Below are 23,741 nucleotides of genomic sequence, written 5' to 3'. Positions count from 1 at the left end.
TATATACATACGATGGAATATTATGCAGCTTTAAGACAAGATAAACTTATGAACCATGTAATAACATGGATGGACCTAGAGAATATTATGCTGAGTGAATCCAGCCAAAAACTAAAGGACAAATACTGTATGGTCCCACTGATGTGAACGGACATTCGAGAATAAACTTGAAATATGTCATTGGTAACAGAGTTCAGCAGGAGTTAGAAACAGGGTAAGACAATGGGTAATTGAAGCTGAAGGGATACAGACTGTGCAACAGGACTAGATACAAAAACTCAAAAATGGACAGCACAATAACACCTAATTGTAAAGTAATCATGTTAAAACACTGAATGAAGCTGCATCTGAGCTATAGGTTTTTGTTTTGTTTTGTTTTGTTTTGTTTTGATTTTACTATTATTACTTTTATTTTTTCTCTATATTAACATTCTATATCTTTTTCGGTTATGTTGCTAGTTCTTCTAAACCAATGCAAATGTACTAAGAAATGATGATCATGCATCTATGTGATGATGTTAAGAATTAATGATTGCATGTGTAGAATGGTATGATCTCTAAATGTTGGGTTAATTTCTTTTTTTCCATTAATTAAAAAAAAAAAAAAGAGAAGGGATAATTGGAGCTGATGGGATACAGACTGTACAACGGGACTGGATATAAAAACTCAGAAATGGACAGCACAATACTACCCAATTGTAATGCAATTATGTTAAAACACTGAATGAAGCTGCATGTGAGGTATAGGTTTTTTGTTTTTGTTTTTTTTGTTTTTTTTTCTTTCTATTATTGTTTTAATTCTTATTCTGTTGTCTTTTTATTTCTTTTTCTAAATCGATGCAAATGTACTAAGAAATGATGAATATGCAACTATGTGATGTTATTAAGAATTACTGATTGTACATGTAGATTGGAATGATTTCTAATTGTTTTGTTAATTCTTTTTTTAATTAATAAAAAAAAAAATTTTTTAATTAATTTAAAAAATGGCTCAAAAAAAAGTGTGATAATGATGTTGGGATTTGTTTTACAATAATTTGCGGGGATGAAACAAGTTTGGTTAGTGCTGCTAACCGTTAAAGCTAATAGGGATATGCGGTCCAGTCTCTCTATCTTCAAATATGGTTGGAATCTTACCTAATAAAAAATTAAATAAGAAAAGCAGTGCTTGTATTTTACAGTGTGATCAAGCTGAGGGCTCAAATGGGACTCTCAGAGAGGAAGGGGGCAGACACTTCTGTCCCACCACCATGCATGCTCCCTGACTGCTCTGCCATCGGCCAGCAAGGGGGGGTGGTGAGTGCGTCTTGCACCTCAGGTAGCAGCAGCCTCCGGTTCTGGGGGAAATGGAGGATGGTCTTCAGCATGCGGTCCCGATCCAGCAGGCGAAGGATGTCCCCAACACTCGGCTGCCGCCATAATGACTTGCCCAGGCTCTGGCACGTCTTATGATGCTCTACAGCTGCCGGGCCCCACAGCAGCACCCTGGAGCAGAAGGGAGAGCAGACTGGCCTCAGGGCCCCTCCAGGAAAGGAAGCAATCAAAATGATGATAACAGTGATAGTTAGCATTTACTACAGGCCAGGTACTATTCATAGCATGCCACATACCGTATCCACAATCCCCATACCAGCCAGTGAGGTGGGTAGTGGTGACAGTGTTGATGATGATGGAGGGAGCTAATCCTACCGAGTGTACCCTGGACCAGGCACTACTCAAAGCCTTTTATGTATTAATCCACTCAGTCTTCAGAATAATGTAGCAGCCAAACTGCTGGTTTGGGCTCTTCCAATGTAACAATGTAACCAAGTGGTGTGAATCAGGAGGCAATTTAAAAAAGAATTCAACTCAGGAGGCTTGCACCCTCAACAGAGGGTAAGATTAAGTCTCTTCCTCTTTGTTAGTCTCAATAGGGCAGAGCACAATACCTTTATATGTAGGTATTATAGTTTTCTAAATGGAATTCTTCTAAATACACTCGTTTCTATGAAAATAACAGAAAAGTTTAAAAAGTAGAAAATCCCTTTGTAAGAAGGTTTTCCGTCAGCCCTGGTTTCTGGCAGGCAGGCAGGTGAGGCAGTGGATATAACCCCACTGGATATCCCCCTTGTAATGGCAACCATTTACTGCAAGAAGATGGAGGCCCCCAAAGTCGCTCCCTAACTCATACCTGTTCCGTAATCTGAGAATGTGGCTGTGACTTTTATTTTGAGTTGGAGGAAAGGATGCTGAGTGCCATATCAGAGAGCCCAGTGAGCCCTGCATTCTTCATTCATAACCCTTTCTCTTGGGAGCTGAAACCCTACTCCTTTTCTAACTAAAGTTTATTCCCAGGGCAACCTCATTTGACTTTCTTTAATCTCTGAGTTAAAGGGCATTTTAATACAGAAATGGGGTAGTTAGAAGAGCTCTTTCTTCACTGTGATAACAACTGCTTCGGGAGCACAGACTGTATAATTCAACGTTGAATTTCTTGAACTTGGTAACTACTTCAGTGGTTACATAAAGTGAATATCGCTGTCCCTAGGAAATGTAAACAGAAGTATTAAGTGTTCAAGGAATATGATGCAGAGCCTACTCTCAAACATTTAGCAAACTGATAAATAAATAGGAAGATACAGATGGACAGGTAGAATGATTCAGCAGGTATGGAAAAACATTAAAAGCTGGTGGATCTGGGTATCTGGTATTTTGGAGTTCTCTGTATGGGTTTTGCACTGTAAGTTTGAAATTATTTTAAAATAAGGTTAAAAAATTGGCTTCCAACTTGCTCTCATTTCTCCCTCATGTACACAAAGACTGTTCAACCTCAGAAAGGGCACAAATGAAGAACCACCAACTCCAAAAGAGTAAGAGATAAGGTCAGATCATAAGGGGAAGAAAAAGAGAACATTTAGCCAAGGCCCGAACACCCTAAAAGGATAGAAAATATTTTTATTTCTGTTGTTTTGTCTCTTTTTGGGAGGGAATAAGGAGAATTCTGGGCTAATGAGCTTCTATTTTTTTAAAAAAAAAAAAGTATTTTTTTTTTAAGAAATGTTTTTCTTTTTCCTGCAGAGATCTCATGAACTATTTTTATTGACCCCATTAGCTCATTCCTTATCTGAACACAAACCCTTCTTCATGTACACACTGGACTGGTTTTAGGGAGCTGGTCCCAAAAGAAAGGGATTAAAATAAAAACTTAGGGCAGCAAAGAGAAGTGCCCCAAGATGTCTTTTATGAACTGCACATGTGACCAAGTTAACCCCTGCACTTGTAGAGACAGGAAACCTGAGTTGGGGCAGGGGCCACAGTGAAAGCCATCAATTCCAGGCCCTCAGGCCCAAAGATGAGCTGCCAAAGAGATTGGCAAGCAGCCCCTGAAAACCCAAAGGAAAGACAGACAGAAAGAGAAGGAGAAAAGGGGAACAACATTAAGATAGAAAGAGACTGACAGAGATAGAGAAGAAGGGGAGAAAGAACAGAAGGAAAGAGAAGCGGGCAGACAAGAGCTACAGAGAGAGACAGACAGAAAGAGACAGACTAACAGACACACACATGCACATACACACCGAGAAGAGGAGAGAACAGGATTAACGTCCAGTTAGCACTTTTCACTCTACTCCCTCGATATCCCCATCTTCTATGCAATCCCATCTAAGGGAACGCATGAAGACAAAGGTTTTCAGAAAAAACAAAATGAAAACAAGGCACCTGAGCCAGGAGTTAATTCTGGAGGTAGATTGGTAGGCAGCCACCTGCCCACAAAGACCATCCTTTGATGGTGCTAGGTCAAGCTTTTCCTCAGCTGCCTAGACCAGAGCTGTTAGGTGAGCAAAGCGGGGGTTCTACCTATCTCTCTCCTTCAAAAAAAGTAAAAAAGGAATGAGAGGAAAGCTCAAATGCTGACCTGGCTGTGCAGCTGTGAGCATGAAACTGGGGTGTGTGGCCTCAAAGCCCTTAGGGCCCCACATCCAGGCCAACACTCACCTGAAGTTGACAAGGCTGAGGTGGTTCTTCTCATACGCCCGGAGGAGAAGTAAAATCTTCTGGTCTAGGAGTCAAATGAGGTCTATTCAGAAAGCTGAACCCCTTACTTAGGGCCCTGGGATACAACACCTGGTTCTCACACACTGTAGGTCCTCACAGACTCCAGCTCACACCGCCTGGGCTTCACAACTCCGGGTCACACTGCCCAGTCCTCACACGCTCCGGGTCACACTGTCCTGTCCTCACAGACTCCAGCTCACACTGCCCAGGCCTCACGGGCTCCAGGTCACACTGCCCTGTCCTCACACGCTCCGGGTCACACTGTCCTGTCCTCACAGACTCCAGCTCACACTGCCCAGGCCTCACGGGTTCCAGGTCACACTGCCCTGTCCTCACACGCTCCAGGTCACACTGTCCTGTCCTCACAGACTCCAGCTCACACCGCCTGGGCTTCACAACTCCGGGTCACACTGCCCAGTCCTCACACGCTCCGGGTCACACTGCCCAGTCCTCACACGCTCCGGGTCACACTGCCCAGGCCTCACACGCTCCGGGTCACACTGTCCTGTCCTCACAGACTCCAGCTCACACTGCCCAGGCCTCACGGGTTCCAGGTCACACTGCCCTGTCCTCCCACGCTCTGGGCCACACCACCCTATCCTCACACACTCCCAGGTCACACCGCCTGAGCCTCACACATTCCTGGTCATACCACCTGGTCCTCACACGCTCCAGGTCACACCACCTGGGCCTCACACACTCCAGGTCACACTGTCTGGGCCTCACACACTCACCTAGGATGCTGAGAGAGGCACCGTATGCCCCAAGAAACACTGCAAAGTGGTTGCTCTCACAGACCGAGGGGCACATCTCTACCACCGTTGACATTATGTCCACCAGCGCTTCTAGAAGAAATCAGCATTGAAATGCCCAGCAGAGCAGAGGGAAGTGCAGTGGGAAAAATTTAAATGTTCTGCAATATCCTTCGCTGAATAATATCGCTCTTAGAACATCACTTCACCACTGCCAAACAATAAATAAACCTGCCTTTATCATCAATCTCCTCCTAGATTTCTGACAGGGACTGATTATCAGCTCTCGCCCCAATTTTAAATCTCAAAAATGTTAACTCCGCCAAAGATTTTTAAATCTAAGAATTTCCCTTAATGATTATATTACCAAAGCTCTAATATTTCTCTTCTTGCCTGAATAGAAGGGTTTTTTTTTTTTATTTTTCCCAGCACCCATATACACCATTGCATAAATGGTCATCTCCAATTTAGCAGTTAATTACGGACTGACTTCATGGTGGTTTCTATGGGTTTTAGGCGTTAATTTTGTCTCAAAGCAGACCATGGCCCTGGCAGGGCAGAACCTAACCGAACATCCTCTCAGACATTTCCTGTGGCCTACAGATACTCGTGGGCACTCAGGCAATTCTTACTGGATTAGGATGGAGACCAAACTTGGACTTTTAAGTGTTCTCCAGCAATGAACTGTCAATAGAGAAGTCTAACTTTTTCCCTTGTTAAACATTTCAATCTTGCATTGAGAAGTTTCATGCGACTGAGCCCTTTCTCTCAGTCAGACATCCACATTTTCTTTTAATACTCACTCATGATATGACAATAAGACCTCAACCATAACTTCTGCAAGCCAGAAAAGGCCTGGGAAGCAGAGATGCACTTATTGTCTGAACCAAAATGAAAGGAAACATTTCTTGGGCTTGGATTTGACAGAAACAAAATATTTTCCTACTGCCTTAATAATGGTTTCTTAGCTCTGAAAACATGTAAGAGATGAGCACTGGTACACAACCAGTTTGATGAGACCAGGAAGTAAAATCTCTGTCTGTAATGGTGGGTGGGGGTCACCTTTTACTTGACTGTCTGGATTCTCCTCCTCTTCGGACTTCAGCAGAGTTGGCAGAAACAGTGAGTGCTGGGTGAGCATCATGTGCAGCACTGGCAGTGGGACAAGCTTCATGCACAGGGAGCTATCCTGGCAATACAGGAGCTGAATGGCAGCATGGAGGGTCTTTAAAAATGTGTGGTCCTGATACCGAAACCTAGAGGCAAGAAGAAAAAGGAGCTTCACTAAAGGAGAATTTCATTTAAAAGGAAACAATTAAAAATGTTTTTCAACATTTCATTAAAAAAATTCTCAAACATGCCACAAAGTTGAGAATTTGAATGACTACATATATACTCATCATCTAGATTATATCATTTGCTGCATCACAGACCTACCCCTCTGCCCATCACAGGGAGTGCTCCTAGCAACAAAGGAGAGGTGCAGTGCATTTACTTTCTTGATGATACAAACATTTCGCTATTTAGCTGAAATGCCAAGAGGCTGCAAAACAGCTGAGTCTGGATAAAGACGATACTCAGGGCCCCCAGTGCATCTCTCATATGACTGCCTCTCTCCTCCCTCCTTCCTCTTTCCAGTTGCAGACCTTCCAATTACATGGTTCAGGAGTGTGTTTTCTATGCCTTAAATTCCCTCAAAACCCATTAAGGCAATGAAAGCATCATGCGCTCAAAAAAATAAGCTTTTTAGTCACATGCGAGTAATGTTAAGAATCATTTCGCATGTCGTAGGCATTTCTAGAAAAACAAATTAACCAAAGGCCAAAAGAAATGGCAATACTCCATAATGATAATCTATAGCTGCTAGTAACCTATGAGTCATCTTCCCTTTTTTCTCTCCCCTTGTATATTTTTCCATGTTTCAGCTTCATAAATAACCTGGGAGATATACAGCCACAATGAAATACAGTTTATTGACTATCTAATTGGCAAAAACGACAGTCTGATCACATCAGGTGCTTGTGAAGATGAGGGTAAATGGAATTCTTGCACACTGCTGTAAGTACAAATTAGCTCAATGACTTTGGAAAGCAATTTGAACATCTAGTAAACTAACAGAAAGTCTTCCCATCCCCCAAAACTCTTCATATTTGCACTGAGAGATGTGGTTAATGGAAAACTGTTGAAGGGGGGGAAGGAGAGAGATGAGGAAGTCCACGAATTATGGGGACTGATTACCTAAACTGTGACACAATCCTATGATGGAATATACTACAGCTGGAAAAATGACACAGATCTATAGTTCCAATACATAAACATATAAATGAAAAAAGATAACATACATATAAAGAATGAGATATCTGTGTAAAACATTAAACATATTAAAGAACATTACTTATTGTTTAGAGACATACAGATGCAAAATCAACATATCATCACCCTCAGGGGAATGACAAAGCTCATCCTTGGAAAAGTAATGACCTTCAGCAAAGGAGGAAGAGATTCGGACAAATATAAAAAACTATTAGCATTTAGTAAATCTGGGTGCTGCTATGTTATTCTCTACACATTTACATGTTTTAAAACTATTCCTTTGTTTTTTTGAAGGTTGTTGATGTCAGAAGTATACTGCCTGTCAACAGCCAAGTCATTTAACTTCTCTGATAATGTGTATCACATCTTCAGTCTCTAAAGCTGGACTGCACCTGCTCCACCACACCTGCTTTATTGGTAGGCCAATAGCTACTGAACTGGCTTCGCATTAACAACATTTATACTTTTATTGAAATAAAACAACTTACTTGAGTCCAGTTTTCACAAATTTCTGCCAATCACCAGGATCAACTTCATTAAGTGATCGCTATGAATAAAGCAAAAAATACATATATGAAATATCACCACTAATTTTTTAAATATCTAAATAATCCAGCTGGGTAATTTTCAGAAAAGTCCCAACCTCTCTGGGCCCACATTTCTGTTCTGTAAAATGTGTGATCAGAGTTGAAAAGGGGGAACTTCAACATCCCTTCCTGTTTAATGTTCGCGAGTCTACTGTTCTTTTTGCATTCTTGATAAATGGGTGAGAGCTCAAACATATGGGGCAAGGGAGGAGGACCAAAATTGGCCTTAAAGCAAAAACTAAAACAAGAATGTGGGATGAAAATTAGAGCCACTAAAAAATAGTTACCTGAACAATCCACAAAAGCATGCAATTTTTTACTTAATTGCACTAGTAGCAATGACATTTTATTTGCATAACCATGACCACCAAATGGGCAAAAAGAAATTTGCTGAGTAGCCCTGTAATTTTTTTCCTTTGTCTACTATTTCAGACACCACTGATTTACAATTAACTTTTCATTAAATAGCAAATAAAATCCCTTCAACTGCTGACAAAGAAACTTTCAGCTAGTCCCCAGGTCACGGTTCTGGAAAGACCACATGAAGAGATCTGCTGAATGGGAAACTAAAGGGTGGGGTCAGAGAACAGCTCAGGACAGCGTGTGCTTAGGCTGCTGCCTCCACCAGGATGGCGAAATGATGGACCACAGTGCCAGAAAATTATGATGGAAATACCAGGACCAGCTGGATCTCCTCATCTGGGTCATACCTCATATACTTACATTTTTACATGTTTTCTCTTTGCCCTAGCAGTTACTCTTTTAGGAATTCACCTGAAGGAGATGACGTTCAAGTGCGCAAGGGCAGACCATGCAACATGTCCATCACAGTATTCTTTAAAATAACACTGGTCCAGTTTGTACGCCTGCAGACATGCATCCCAGTAAATCTGGGAATGTGCTGGTTTGGAAGTATTATGTACCCCAGAAAAGCCATGGTTTAATCCTGATTTAGGATTAAATCCTGATTCTTGTGGGAGCAGCCATTTCTTTTAATCCTAATTCAGCACTGTAGATCAGAAATTTGATGAGTATCTCCTCAGAGATATGGCACATGCAATTGCAGGCATGACCTTTGATTAGATGGAGAGGTGACTCCACCCATTCCAGGTGAGTCTTTATTATTTTACTGGAATTCTTTAAGAGAGGAAACATTTTGGAGAGAGAGTCAGAAATGCAGGAGCCTCAGAGCCAACAGAGAGAGCAGTTGCTTCAGAGAACAGAGACACTGATGTCTGGAGATGCTTGGAGCCCAGCAGACATCACCATGAAATCTTAAGCAGCCAAAACCTGGAAAGCGTCAAGGGAAACTAAGAGATGAAAGCCAGCCCTGGAGATGCAAAGTGAGGAAACCCCAAAGGAATAGAGGTTGAAGGCAACAGAGCTCAGGAGCAAAGGACCAGCACATGTCAGCCACGTGACTATCAAGCTAACAGAGGTGTTCCTGACCCATCAGCCTTTCTTGAATGAAGGTAACCTCTTGTTGGTATCTTAGTTTGGATAATTTTATAGGCTTAGTTCTGTGAACTTGTAACTTATTAACTCTCCCTTTCTAAAAGCCGTTCCAGTTCTGGTATATCACATTCTAGCAGCTTGCAAATTAACACAGGGGGGAAGAGGATCACACTGCCAAGAGGGCCAGTGTAGATCCACATATACAACCACCAGATCATAAACAGTATACATCATATGATCCCATTTATACATGAGTTACACACACACACAGAGCAAGATGTCCAAAAGGATAGTCACAAACTTGTACTGGGAAGGGCTCTGGGTAGAGGGAGACTTTTATTTTCTTCTTCATGCTTTTTTTTTCTCATCACTTGCATTTGCAATATGAGTCTAGGCTAGTTTTATAATCACAAGCACCACTATTTCCAACTCTTCATTTAGGGAGGGGAAAAGGAGGACGTCATAAAATGGGACATTACTCAGTAATAAAAAGAAACACAATGTTTCTCCACAACATGGAGAAATCTGAAAAGCATAAAAGCCAGACACAAAAAAGTACACATATTATATGGTTATACGATATGATTCCAAGTATATGAAGGTCTAAAACAAGCAAAACTAACCTAATGGTGATAAGATTCTTTTTGGAGGGAAGGGATTAACTGAGAAGAGGCACAAGGGAATTTTCTGGGATGACGAGAGTATCTTCTGGATAAGAGCATAGAGTCAAGGGATAGATGCATTTGTCAATACCAATTAAGCTATACACTTATGGCCTGTATGTAAATTATACCTCAATTAAAAGAAAAGAGGGGTAAAGAGGGAAGCTGCCTTGAGAACACAAATCCCTAAAAATGCATGGACTATCACTTAATATTCAAGCCAGACTGCTGGGTAGAGGGGATGACATGATAGCAGGCAAAAATATTCCTGGTAAATCAAGAGCTGGCAAGCATAGCACCACCATCTACAGCTCAGCTCTCTTTAGATCATGGGAACATTCCTCTTTCTTAGTTCCCCCATGTCTGGGTTCCTATGTACCTTAAATTCACAAACCTGTAATACAAACTAATTAAGCCTGAAAGTAAAGGTTATAAAGTTTTTCAATCAAATTAACATGCTGCTTGATCAAATGTATTTACAACAAATAGGTTAACAACTTACATACCTGAGTTCAGAGTTTAAAGCCAAGTCATAAACTGTAGGACTTTTAATGCAATTTTACACCATGCAACAAGGAATATGCTAGCTTTCAGGGTGTTAACTATTCCTACACAAAAATATAACACTAAAAAAGGTCTAACATCAATGGCTGAGAGATTCCAAAGAGAGTCGAAAGGTTATCCTGGAGGTTATTCTTATGCATTAAATAGATATCACCTTTTTAGTTAAGGCGTAACAGAGAGGCTGGCGGGAACTGCCTGAAAGTGTAGAGCTGTGTTCCAGTAGCCATGTTTCTTGAAGATGATTGTATAATGATATAGCTTTCGCAATGTGACTGTGTGATTGTGAAAACCTTGTGTCTGATGCTTCTTTTATCTACCTTATGGACAGAGGGGTAAAATGTATGGATTAAAGATAAATAAAAAATAGAGGGAACAAATGTTAAAATAAATTTAGTTGATTGAAATGCTAGTGATCAATGAAAGGGGTATGGTATATATGAATTTTTTTCCATTTTCTTTTTCTGATTTGATGCAAATGTTCTAAGAAATGATCGTGATGATGAATATACAACTATGTGATAAAAAAAGAATGTTCATATTTTAGGTTGATTGGTTTTATTAATAAAATTTTTTTTAAAAGTCTAACAGGATGCTTTAATAGAGGGAAATAATGGCCCCAAATAACAACCATATGTCTCCAAACGTGATAAAACCCATAAGCCCACAGAGCCAAGAAGCCCAGTGAACTCTAAGAACAAGAAACTTGAAGAAAATGACATCAAGCCACATCATAAGCAAATGCTTAAAGCAACCTAAAGAAACAATCCTGAAGCAGACAGAGAAAAAGACCCAGAATGTAGAAAGGAACAAAGGTAAGGACAGTAGCTGGAAACAACACAAGCCAGAAGACAATAAAGCAACACCTAAGACTAAAAGAAAAAAGAAGTCAACCTTTTCTCTATCCCAGTGAAAATATCTTTTAATAATGAAGGCAAATTCATTATTTTTCAGTCATACAAAAGCTGAAAGAATTCCTCACCTGCAAATCTGTAAGGAAAGAAATGCTAAATGAAGCCCTTCAAGTAGAAGGAATGAAGGACACAGGAAATGGCGACAACACAGCTAAAAGTAAAAGACTTTCCTTCATATTTAGTACGCTTCTTTAAAGGGTAAATTGAGTGGATAAAAAATAAGACCTAAATATATGCTGTTTACAAAAAATACACTTAAAATAAGATGCAAATGGTTAAAATTAAAAACATGGAAAAAAGCACATCGTGATAACACCAACCAAAATGAAGCTCAATTGGCTAAAATAGATTTGAGAGCAAAGAGTATTGGTAGGGATAAAGATGGTCATTTCAAGATGACAAAAGATATAAATTAAGGATATTCATTAAAAGGAAACAAAATCATAAACACATATGCACCTAAATAACAGAATTTCAAAATACATGAGGCAAAAAGTGAAAGAACTGTAAAGAGAAATAGACAATCCACTATTAGAGTTTTCAATATCCTTTTCTCAAAAATTGACAGAATAAGGAGACAGAAAATCCTTAAATATTAGATTTTAACATCATTACCAACTTGAACTAATGAAATGTTTTATAATACTTCATGCACAAATAGCAGAAAAACAGTTTCCAAATGTATTCGGAATATTTGCCAAATGTTCCACATTCTAGACCATAAACGACATCTTTCAATAAATGTAAAAGGATTCAGATCATGCAAAGTATCTTCTTAGATGCATTTGGTGAATTCTTTGACACTCTTTGATATTCTATGATCAAAATTAACTTAGAAACCAGCAACAGAAAGATACTTGGAAGATATCTCCAAATAAATGAAAATTAATACACTTCTAAAATAGTCACCAAAGAAGAAATCAAACGACAAATTACAAAGTACTTCTTTATAGCTGAATGAAAATGAAAACACAATGTATTGAATTGTGACATGCAGCTAAAGTAATAGCTATGGAGAAATTTATAGCACTGAATGTCTAGATTGGAAAAGAATAAAGGTCTAAAACTGGTGACCTCAATTTCTTTCCTCAGGAATTATAAATAGAAGAACAAATTAAATCTAAAGAAAATAGAAGAATCAAGGAAGAAAACAGAGAAAATCAGTAACAGAAAGTTGGTTCTACATGAAGATTAACAAAACTTAAAATTTTCCCAGACTTTTAGGAAAAAGAGAAGACACCAATTACTAGCATCAGGAATGAGAAAAGTAACATCACTGTAGATTCTACAAATATTGAGAGGATAACAACATAATATTATGGACAACTTCAGGCCAATAAATTAAACAACTTAGAAGTAGATTAACTGTTTGAAAGCTCCAAAAGAAATAGATAATCTGAACAGTCCTACATAGATAAAATAAACTGAACATGTAAAAACCCTCCCAAAAAAGAAAACTCCAAACCCAGCTGACTTTATTTTTACTAAACTTTTAAGGAAGAAATAATATTGTATCTATACAAACTCTTCCCAACTTACTCTATGAGGCCAGTATTACCCTGATCACTTAACTAGACTAAGACACTATAGAAAATAAAATTACAGGGCGGGCCACGGTGGCTCAGCAGGCAAGAATGCTTGCCTGCCATGCCAGAGGACCTGGGTTCGATTCCCGGTGCCTGCCCATGTTTAAAAAAAAAAAGAAAGAAAGAAAATAAAATTGCAATTCAATATCCCTCATAATACAGATGGAAAAATTCTTAACAAAATATTAGTAAATTGAATTCAACAGTATATTAAATGGAGGCATCATGACCAAGTCAGTTGACAAAGTTAGTAAAACATAAACAAAAAAATTTAAAAAAAGAACATAATCCGCCTTATTACGGGCTTAAAAAGCAAAATCTTGATAGTCTCAGTAGATGAAGAAAAAAAGCATTTGACAAAATCCAACACTCATTCCTGATCAAAGATGGCCCACAGATTCAGGTGCTGTCCCCAACCTGCCACTCTGCCTCCCAGACTGGGCACCTCTCATCTCCCACAAGATCATATAAATGCCACCTGGCTTGAAATGTATCTGTAAAACTTCTATCTCAAAACACTTAAGCTTTACCTTAAACACTTAATCCGGATCTCTGAGAAAAGAAAAGATGCTCACCAACAGCTCATTTAATCTCAGTAGCATTTGTTTCTCTTGAGCCTGAGTCTTGTTGTCAGTTTGCTGGTTACCAGTGAAAGACATGATCAGCCATTTCATACAAGACTCCTGGAGCATTTTCCTCCAGGCTCGCAGCTCTTCTGCCGACTCTTCCAGGACTGTCGAGATAGCGTCAGCCACAATCCAGCTGCAGCAGCAGACAAAAGTCACAAAGTTAGAGGGAATGGCTTCAACTCCTCTAGCTCTATGAGTAACAGGACAACACGATGGGCCATTGGAGATATCCAAACAGTGGGATCTGCTTTCCCCAAGTCTTGCTCCCCACACTCCCTCTGTTTCTTCTTCAAGCATCCAAGATGTAACAATTTTTTTCTGACCAGGGGAAACAATATTAGCACACCAAAAAAAAGGTATGAGTACAGACTTTGCCTGAGGCAGGTTTGGGGACTGAATCATACACCCACAAAAGACATGGTCAAATCCATGTTCCTGTAGGTGTCAACCTGTTTGTCAACAGGCCTTTAAAGAAATTATCCATTAAGGGGTAAACACATTTGTGAATAGGATCTTCAAAGAACCCTTTTAGAGGAGGCCAAATTCAATTTGGGTGGTCTCAAGCCATATGACTAGAGGACTTACAAAGAGAAGGAACCTGGACACAGTTGGAAGCAGCTACAAGTCAGCAAAAACCAGAACAGCAGACTGAGGGCGGGAGTGAAAGGCGACGATGTGATGGAAGCAGAGGTGCAGCCATAAACCAAGGAACCCAACCAACTGCTGGCAAGCTGCCAACTAAACACTACAGACCCCAAGACAAAGCCTGGCCTGGTGATAACGATAATGTCAGACCCCTAGCCTCCCCAACTGAGTCAATAAACCCTACTGTTTCAGCCAACCCCCTGTGGTATTTGTCATGGTGGCCCTGGCACATAGACAGGGTTTACAATCTCAGTACTAATGGCCTATTGGATGAGATTATTCTGTTATGAGGGGCTGTCCTGCGCACTGTAAGATGTTAGGCAGCAACTCCTGCCTCCACACTCTGGATGCCAGTAGCACCACCATCCTGTTACTAATGTTAAAAAAATCAGACATTTTTGTCAAATGCCCCTGGGGAGCAGAACCGGGGGCCCACAGGTGGAGGCGCACCTTCGCCAGCCAGAATGGCAGAAAGGAAGAGTTCTCATGGGAAGCACTTCTCACCAATTGGCACAACAGCACCACCAGGACCTGCTCCCTAATTCAGTTTTTAAATACAAAAATAAAAGCACAATACAAGCGGAGAAGAGCTGTCAAGACGTTGAAGCCTTCATACCTCTTGGGACTGCTGGGCATCTGAAGCACACTGGGCAGACGGTCCACAAGGACACTGAGATCCTTGTCTCTGGCAAATGGGACCAGCTGGGACAGGATTTCCTGATGCAGCCCAGACTCTGGGGGACCGTTGGCATGGAGAAGTCTGTCCTGCAGCTGCCTCCACAAGGCCTTTCTCAAGACAGGAATGACAGCAGAGGACGCTGGGGTGAGACACAAAGGAGAGGGCAGTCAGTACACCTAAGGCTGAGCTGGAGCTGAGAGCTGTATTTTTCGGAACCTAGAAAGTCAGCCGGCGGCACATTGGTAGCCTGAAACTGGCTGTGGCAGGAACATTTACACCACGGAATCTGGCAGATGCTACTGGCCTCCTGAGAGCTAGCTGTTAACCATTTTCCAGCACAGCTCTGGCTGCAGCTCATCAGCCAACACTGGGAGACACTCTGGCATGGAACTCATTCTTCAAAGGCACTAAGAAGTACGGAAGGGGAGGTGTACAGAGAACCATGGGCTAGAAACGTCCCTCCTGAAGAGGGCTCTCCACTTTGTAAAAACATGACATCAATGATGGCGGGCTGTACAAAATTGAAGCAAAGCAGTAAGGGGAAATTCAGAAGTACAATAAAAGGGACTTAGACTAAATTTGAGGTGCTCAAAAAGCACCTCAGGTTGGAAATACAGCAAGTGGAGAACAAAGAGAGCTAGGCCCACGCTGCCTCAGCTCAACATCAACTGATGAAAAATTCCCCCAAAGGTGGAGAAAGTGGGATGGGGACAAGTGACAGATTAGTCCCGAAGGATTCAGCTTTTCAAGACACAGCCCCGACTCTGATCCTGCCCTCGGCCCCAAATGTCCCCAGGAACCACCTACACACTTTCTCTCCATCACTTCAGGTAGGGGAACTTGGAGCTAATGGGGGCCCAAGGGCTACTCCTCAAACAATAAGGTCAAAGGCTGGGGAGGAGTGTTGTCAGGACTTCTCCATCTTTAGAGCCAGGTCAGGTGCTGGAAGGGAAGTGGAACTAAACCACACCCCAGAACATTAAGTTGCAAGGTTTGAAAACTAACATATCACTCACTTCCGTAGCTCCTCTGACTTTCGATTTCCAGGTGCTCAAAGCTGCCCCCCACCCCGCCCCCATACCTTCTGCAGGGCGCGTGAACTGTTCCCGAGTCCTGCACTGGAGGTAGATGTGGATGAGTGGGAGAAAGTCATCAAGGCCCTCCTGCAGACGGAGCCCTGAGCCTTCCTGCAGGCACCAGAGCTCAAAGCGCAGCAGGTGGGTGCAGCTGTGCTGCAGGAGCAGGGCTGCAATGAGGAGGGCTGCCTGCGTCTGCCGTGCCAGGCAATGATCAAGCAGGTCAACCCGGACCACGGGGGCCAGCAGCAGGTCTCTCTGCAGAGTGTGCAGGAACACAGCTTCCAGCTCCTCTATGGCCAGCGAGGGAAGCAGTGCCCCCAGGCCCTTTATATACTCAGAGGACCAGAGGAGCTCACTGCTCTGCAGCTGCAGCTCAGGGCTGCTAGTCAGTAGCTGGACCAGGGTCTGCCCCAGAGCATTCAGGTGCCTCTCCTTCCCGGAGGACTTTGTGGGTCGTGGGGTCACCAGACAGGCCTCAGGCAGGCTCAGCAGGGCCAGGGTGACCTCACGAAGCTGGGAGCCTTCTATGTAGGGATGTAGTGCCTGCAGGGCCTCCAGCTGTGGGAGGGTTTTGGGGAGTGAAGTGGCCGGGCCCATCTTCCTAGCACGCAGCTCTTTCAAAATGCTCTGGGTGATGGCCTCCGAATACCTGGCCAGGAGGCCCAGCTGCCCAGTGTTCTGGAGGATGGGGGCGCTCACTATCAGCAGCTGAAGAACCCCTGCACTCAAATGGGCTGCCAGGAGCTTCACAAGGATGGGGCTGAGGGTGTGGGAGGGAAGGGCCTGCTGCTCCAGAGCCAGGTACCAGCTGTCCAGTGTGGGATGTCTGAGGATGGCCACGAGCAGCTCCTCTAGCAACTGAAATACAGAGAGCAAAGCACAGAGTTCACACACAGCCTGGGAGCAGAGCAACAGTTACTCCATAAGCATCTACCACTGTTAAAGGACACAGAACAGAAAGCTTTCCTGGCCCAAGCCTAAGTTCAGATGCCTGAAGTCACCCCCAAGATGTTATCAGATTGGAATGTAACCCCCACCAAATGCCCCTCTCCTTCCCATGGTGCTGGGAGTACCAGGAAGGTTGGCATAGGACGTGGTGAGAGCCGCACAGGGCCCAGCAGAGAGTCGATGAGTGCAACATGAAGGAATTCACTGGATGGCAAAACTGAGCTCCACGGTCAGCCAGTGGAGAGGATGAGATGTGCCAAAATGCCAAGATGTGATGAAGATCAATCACCTTCTGATTTCTAGTCAGCAGCACTGCTCTCCCCACACATCATGGCTAGCTCCTGAGAGCTGGGGTAGGAGGGCCATGACTTAAAAGAGACCTCATGTCTAGAGCTGAGACCAAACTTCCATGAATATCCATGATCTAGAACTGAAAGTGTTACTGTCTCTACTTCGAGAAGTTGTCTGGGCCTTGAGGGATCCCCTGAGAACCAGCTCTGATACAGCCAAATTTAAACCACTGATCAAGGAGCAGCTGAACAACCTTTGCTAGATTAGAGACAAAAACTGATTTGGTTGTTCTAACCAGCCTTGCTGAATGCAGTATTTAGGTAACAAAGTTACATCAGCCCCCAGGAATAGAAACAAAACATGTTCTCTCATTCTTAAGGGAAGGAAAAGAAGCCTATCACACTATCTAACCAAGTTTTTTTTTTTAAAAAAAAAAGTACAACTACATATTTATTAAGATTGCTTTGCCCCACGTTGATTGGCTGAGAAAGTGTCCCATGGTACCAAGGAAGCTGTGAGCTATGTCTCCTTTTCAAACAAATAAACAAAACAAAACAAAAAAAACAGGTTAAACGTAAACTGAGAGAAATACTTAACCAGGCTCCAACTAAACAGTCTGCTTCCCAAGACAAAGGCCAGTGAGGAAACGCTTTTTTTTCTTTCCAGGACGAGCACCTTTGCTATGTTGGCTATAAGGGGCCTTACTCACTGCTCACACTTTCCTCCACATAGGCCAGAACTACTTAAGAGGAAAACCTTCACTCTGAGCTACTCTAGGTGCCCTAATCACCCAGTATAAGGGAAAAGTGCTTTCAGTGAGGGGGTGTGTGCACAGGTGGTGCCTGGAGAGGTGAATGTGTACACTAGGCCATGCTTATCTCTGGGCAGTAGGGGTATGGATGATTTTAAATATCTTCTTTGTATTTTTATGCATTTTCCTACAACGATCACACTTTATTTTTTTAACCACAAGAGCAGAAAGCAAGTATCTGCAGGAGAAGGATGCTGGTACCTTGTCACTGGCCGACTCCAGTGAGGCCATGGTCTCCATGTTCACAAAGAGATCAGCTTCAGCCTGGGTGGCCTGGCACTGCTGCTGGGTCTGGGCATGCAGCTGCTCACCATGGATCACCAGGTCCCTGAGGAGATCTAGGAAGAGCTGCAGGCAGGGAGGTCCTGCACTTCTGCCCAGCTGTGAGAATGAGAGCCATGGAACCCTTAGACTGGGGAGGGCTATCATTGCAACCTCTGTTACTGGAAGATTCCAGGTTATCAGAGGAGAAAGTGTAAACTTTTTTAAAAAGGGGGGCAGGTAAAACAGCAACTCCTTTATAGGTGATGTCTATGAAACACCAATTACCTCAAGCAGTAATTTTAAAAATAAGACACTTATCCTCCTAAATCTTGAGGAAATACAAAGCTTGAATAGAAAAAAAAAGAGGGGGAAAGGCCCACCTCAAAGCCTAAACTAAGAATCTGCAAAGCATAGCAAGGACAAAAAGCTTAGCAAAGAACTGTTGGATTAATGAATTTATAAAAGAAGAAGAGAGAGGGGCGCCCTGCCTGGGCAGATGGTCCAGTTTAATTCAGGAAGGGCCCTGTCCTGCTCACAGCGGCCCCAGCTACAAAGCCAGGGTGTCTGTCTCCCTTTCTCAACAGCTGAAGGAAATGCTGGATTGGCAGCTGAGGCCTGAAGGAAAGAAAGTGGGTGTGCAAATCACCCCCATGAGTGTGCTCCAGGGGGAGGTGAGGCAGTCCAGGCCCGAAAGGAGCACGAGCCAACAGTATAGGGTCCCGAGTTCTAGTCCGGACCTGTGGCCTGGGTGTGTTGGGTACCAGCCTCCGCAACAATGTGAAGTGAGTAAGCATCCTTCTTGCTCCGGGGCCCTCTACATGCTGTCACTCAGTTTGGAGTCAACACAGAGAAGGCAAAGTTCTCTGGAGGTGGACCTGTGGGTGCCTGTGGGGGCTGGAGGGGTGGCAGCAGCAGCCTAACCTGGCCAAAGTTCTCCACGGTGCTCCTGAGGTATAGTAGCACATGTCTCGCTGAGTGTGGCACCTGGTGCATGGGGAGATGCGGGATGGCTGCCCGCAGGCACGCCTGCACCTGCTCGTCCAAGAGCGCACCCTTGCTCTCGTAGGCCATCTTCAGCAGGGCGGCAAAGGAAGAGTCCGAAGAAGGAGCCCAGAGGACAGGGTTGGCTGGTGTCTGAAGTGGCTTGGGGAGACAGCAGAAGCCCAGAGAAAAAGACAAGTCATTACAAGCAAAAGGTGTAATGGTCTGATAAAGCAGTACAGGTGACATTCATAACGAAGGGATAGCTCACAATAATCGCTAATACTGAAAAACAGATGAGTGTTATTTTAAGCAAATAAAGTCTTGACTCTATCAGTTGCATGCATTTTCCCCAAGCGTGTCAATGCTGACAGATGGGAAGGCATGGAATCGGGGAGGTGTTTACACACTTGGGAGAACATACGCCACAGCTGGGAGCCTTTTGGGACACAATTCTCATCACCATCGCAAACACTGGTGACTGGAAACTGTGGGAAAGAACCCGAGAAAGGAACCGCTTCTGTGAGCTACATGCTTTCTAAAGGGCCTTCCAGGAGCCATGGTCAGAATACTTTGTTGGGAGAATAGGAAGACAAAGGATAGAACACACTGCTGGAATTCGTCTGCCTGAAACTGAAGTTGAACATTTTTCCTAACATAATTTTCAAACAGTAGTCTTTCTTTACCCTTCATGGCCTGTGTTAATTCCAAACATTCAATTTCCCAAGGCTAAGAAATCTCACAGCCACATGTGTCATGAAGCTCAGCGGTACTGGGCCAGCAGTAGCAGCAGCATCTGGGAGTTTATCAAAGACTAAAATTCCTGGGCTCCACCCCCAGACCTACCAAACCAGAAACAGGGGGCAGGTCCCAGTGATCTCTGAACAACTCCCAGGGTATGGAAATCACTGATGGAATATATTCAACAGAGAACTGGTATACACATCTCGAGTGCTTAGGAGGTTTAGCTCTGCACTTCTTACACCAACAACCCTGTGGCACAGCTGTCCTGATGCTCCACCTAAGGCCGATCAGCCGAGAACATGGCAATGATTGCTTGGGGTATCACCTCTCTAGCCAATGCCCCAAACCCTGATGCCATCAATGACTGGTAGTGGGAGCCACCTCGTGCCTTAGTTTTCCTATCTGTACAGTGAGGATAATAAGAGTCTTGACCTACTTCTGAAAGTTGCTGGAAGTGGCTTAAAACTTAAAACGGTATGGGGCATTACCACGGGGCTTGGCAAACAGTAAAGTGCTATTGACATTAGCTGCCACTACCCCAAGATCATGAAACAGAGCTCTTCAACAGCCAGCTTCTAAAAGTGCAGCTAAAAATTTAATGAGTTAACAGAAATGTCGCTAACACTGATTCCTTGCCCTACCCAGCACTTGTAAATACTTGGTTCTAGAACTGTAGCACCCCATTACAAGAATATACTTCCAACTAAAAGAAAAATTCTCTTCTGCACTTTCCATTCCTTGTTGAGCAGAAAAGAGCCTCCTGGGGGGCCTTAGGAGGCCAGGTCTGCCCGCTGAGCACAAATAAGCCATGGGACCTCCTAAGGTCTGCAGAAGAGGGCTAAGAAACAAGTGGGCACAAATAACTCATCAGGAAAATGAAAAATGGCAAACTACCCCAAGTAGTAACAGTGATTAGCCAGTTATCATTATTACAGAGCCAGTGGGAAATTTAATTCTGCTGCTTCACCGAGTTCTTTGTGTTTCAGTCATATTGACAGGGCAGCAGAGCTCATGTAGGGGAAATTTAGAAGGTTCAGTAATTTTGCCCTACAAGCTATATGGCTAAAAAGCTATGCAACTATGACTCACAGGAAGAAACCACGCTGCCAAGATTTTCTAAAGAAAACCCCACGTTTCTTTAGAAAACATTTCTAAACTTTTCTTTTTTTCTATGGGAAATGATCCCAGGAGCAGCTGAGGCTCACCAAGGCCTCCCAGGCCTGCTCCGGGATCCAGAGGCTGTAGTATCCATTAAAGCAGCAGAGCTGAGCACAGCAAGGTGAGTGTGGAGGCTCCAGCTTGTCATAAGCTTGAAGCAGAAGACACAGAGCCAGGGGGTCCCTCTGGGTGTGTAGGAGGTCCGTCAGTACAGCTGTCAGATACAGCACGATGCTTTCTCCTGCAAGGGGATGAAATGTATATGGGAAGGGGTTTGCTGGGGCCAGCCTTCTGTGACTCATCAACACTAACTCATGCCATGGATAGTCAAGATCCAGAAAAATGCAGGCACACTCCAACAGGGGCCAGCCACATCACCGTACTGAAAAGAGGATGCTACCCCTGCAGATTGTATTAACACAAGGTCAGATCTTAGGTCCTGAGGCCTGGAAGTGGAAACCCAAACAAACAGGAGGGGAGACAAAAGCCATTCGGGCTGGGACCCGCTAGGTGCTCACCAATCCATTTCCTCTTCCTTGGCCCACAATTCTCCCCTAAACTTAGGCTGGGACCACATGACAGTGGGCAGCCCCTTGCAGGCCTGATATATGCCCCTCAGCATGGCTGTCCACACCCTTGTGCCCTTCTACAGTGACCCTGGGAGTCAGATGTGGAGAGGATATAAGTATAAGTTGGGAGCAGCAAGGACTGGAGCCACTACTTGTAGGACAGTCACCTAGGAGAGCAGCTTGACCTGTGCTGGACTAAACCAAGGTCAAGAAACAGCCTTTACTCAGAAAACCCCTGAAGGGTTAGGGCCAGCTTGTTGCTGCAGCAAAGCCTGATTCCCCTGACTAGTTCCCCCACTGTGATCTGCTATGTGAGCACTTCTGGGGGATACTGGCAAGTACACAGGATCCAGACTCTTGGCATCAAGGTGTCTAGAAAAACTACTGAAGGGAGAACATCTGTGTTATGGCTGGTGTTCACGCGACCAAACACATTATTTCAGACCTGCCCTTCAAATGACCAATTTCCCAGCTGCTTTGCCGGCCTGAAGACCCTATCACTATACTCCACTCTTGGCGCATGGGTAGCCGTCACTTGGGTCCCAACTACTGTGAGCTTGGGTGTTGGGCAATTGTTATCAGAGGCCTCAGAATCCCACTTCTAGATCCCAGAGACCCGGATGGCCCAAGGCAACCAGAACATTCTGACTATGCACAGAATACCTGCTTCATTTTCTGCCCCAAGGAGCAATTTATTCCGGGCTTCCAGTGCCGCAGGGACCAAGGCACTGAAAGGAAACGTGAGCAGGACCATGTCTTCATTCAACAAGAACCCAATTTCCTCATCCAGGTCTTCGCTGCCCTCTACCAGGACGTCCACCATGTCCAGAACATCTGAGACAGAAAAAGGGAATCAGGCTGAGACAAAAGCCACCCACAGATTCTGTTGCAAATAACCCCATAGGGAGGGATAAGCGAGAGAACATTTGCAGAGAAGGGAAAAAGTAAAAGCTAATCTTATGGGGGTGGGAAGGTAGAGGGTGAGGGAGATGATGCCCAGGAGCTTGACCCTGAGTTTCCAGGCAAACAAGCCCAAATCTGAGAGGCAAATTAGGGTAAGGGTTCAAGCACAGACTAGAGCCAGAGTGTCTGAATTTAAACCCTGACTGTGCTACTATAATAGCTGCATGAGCTTGGGCAAGTTACTCAACCTCTCTCTGCCTCAGCTACCTTAATCTACAAAATAAGAATAATAACAATACCTTCCTTTTCAGGCTGTTCATGAGGTTTATGTGAGTGCAGGTTACAAAAAGCTTAGAATATCACCGGCACACTAGTAAATACTGCACAAATAAAAACATTCCAGCAAATCAGTTCTGTACCTATTTCTCATTATATTAACAAATAAGGCCATTTTCATTTCAGAAAAGGCTGACCTCACAATGCAAGGAAATGGGATTTTTCACTTTCCATACAGACATTACTGCTACTCTCGTTCTCTGTCTCTAAGTGGCCACCATAGCACAATCATCAGAAGCCCAAGCAGGGTGAAGGCATGGCTCCTACCATCAATGTGGGAGACAGGGATGCTGACATCATCGGTGTCCTGCCTTGTCATTGCAGCCTGCAGCGTACTGGCTTCTTGGACAAAGTCAGATGCTCTGTCTGTGTATGAATAGGGGTTCGCCACCAATGTCAATAAAATCTGTATGTTAAGGATCCAAGTGGAAAACATTTAGACAGTCACAATGAAATTAAAATAAGCCATAAAGATGACACAGGTCAAAATAAAGGGAACACTAAAATGTTCACAGTTCTTAACAAGAACAACTTTAAAGTTTGTGTTTTGAATTTTCTGTAGGATTTTTTAAAAATCTCCTTTTCAATTATTTTTTATTTCATGAATTTATATTATCTAATATTACTATAATAAAAACACCCCCTTTTAGTATTCTACTGTTTTTTTTTAACATGGGCAGGCACCAGGAATCGAACCCAGGTCTCCGGCACGGCAGTTGAGAACTCTGCCACTGAGCTACTGTGGCCTGGCCTCCACCACTTTTAACAGTGCTTTTCATTTACCCCATTCCCTTGTGCAAAAGCAAATTACCAAAGGAAATGAGAGATGTTATTTTTCTTAC

At 43.4% G+C, this 23,741-nt stretch overlaps 1 protein-coding gene across 1 annotated transcript in view; it reads right to left on the bottom strand.

Annotated features, from left to right (window-relative positions):
- The window catches only part of LOC143647752 (nucleolar pre-ribosomal-associated protein 1-like), a 74,015-nt gene that overhangs the window by 29,055 nt on the left and 21,219 nt on the right, over positions 1–23,741 (bottom strand). Inside the window, exons 10-22 of the mRNA XM_077117510.1 lie at positions 23,167–23,305; positions 22,324–22,494; positions 21,139–21,332; positions 19,130–19,351; positions 18,146–18,325; positions 15,897–16,752; positions 14,753–14,954; positions 13,438–13,624; positions 7,586–7,644; positions 5,847–6,040; positions 4,767–4,877; positions 3,973–4,036; positions 1,314–1,485 (exon numbers count right to left, since the gene is read on the bottom strand). Coding sequence (XP_076973625.1) covers positions 1,314–1,485; positions 3,973–4,036; positions 4,767–4,877; positions 5,847–6,040; positions 7,586–7,644; positions 13,438–13,624; positions 14,753–14,954; positions 15,897–16,752; positions 18,146–18,325; positions 19,130–19,351; positions 21,139–21,332; positions 22,324–22,494; positions 23,167–23,305 — 2,751 coding nt within the window. The remainder of the gene's footprint in view (positions 1–1,313; positions 1,486–3,972; positions 4,037–4,766; positions 4,878–5,846; positions 6,041–7,585; positions 7,645–13,437; positions 13,625–14,752; positions 14,955–15,896; positions 16,753–18,145; positions 18,326–19,129; positions 19,352–21,138; positions 21,333–22,323; positions 22,495–23,166; positions 23,306–23,741) is intronic.

The sequence above is a fragment of the Tamandua tetradactyla genome, chromosome 10 (assembly GCF_023851605.1).
Source record: "Tamandua tetradactyla isolate mTamTet1 chromosome 10, mTamTet1.pri, whole genome shotgun sequence".
In the NCBI taxonomy this organism is placed as follows: Eukaryota; Metazoa; Chordata; class Mammalia; order Pilosa; family Myrmecophagidae; genus Tamandua; species Tamandua tetradactyla.
Note: the sequence above shows the minus strand (reverse complement) of the source record. Positions and strands in the feature narration are given on the sequence as shown.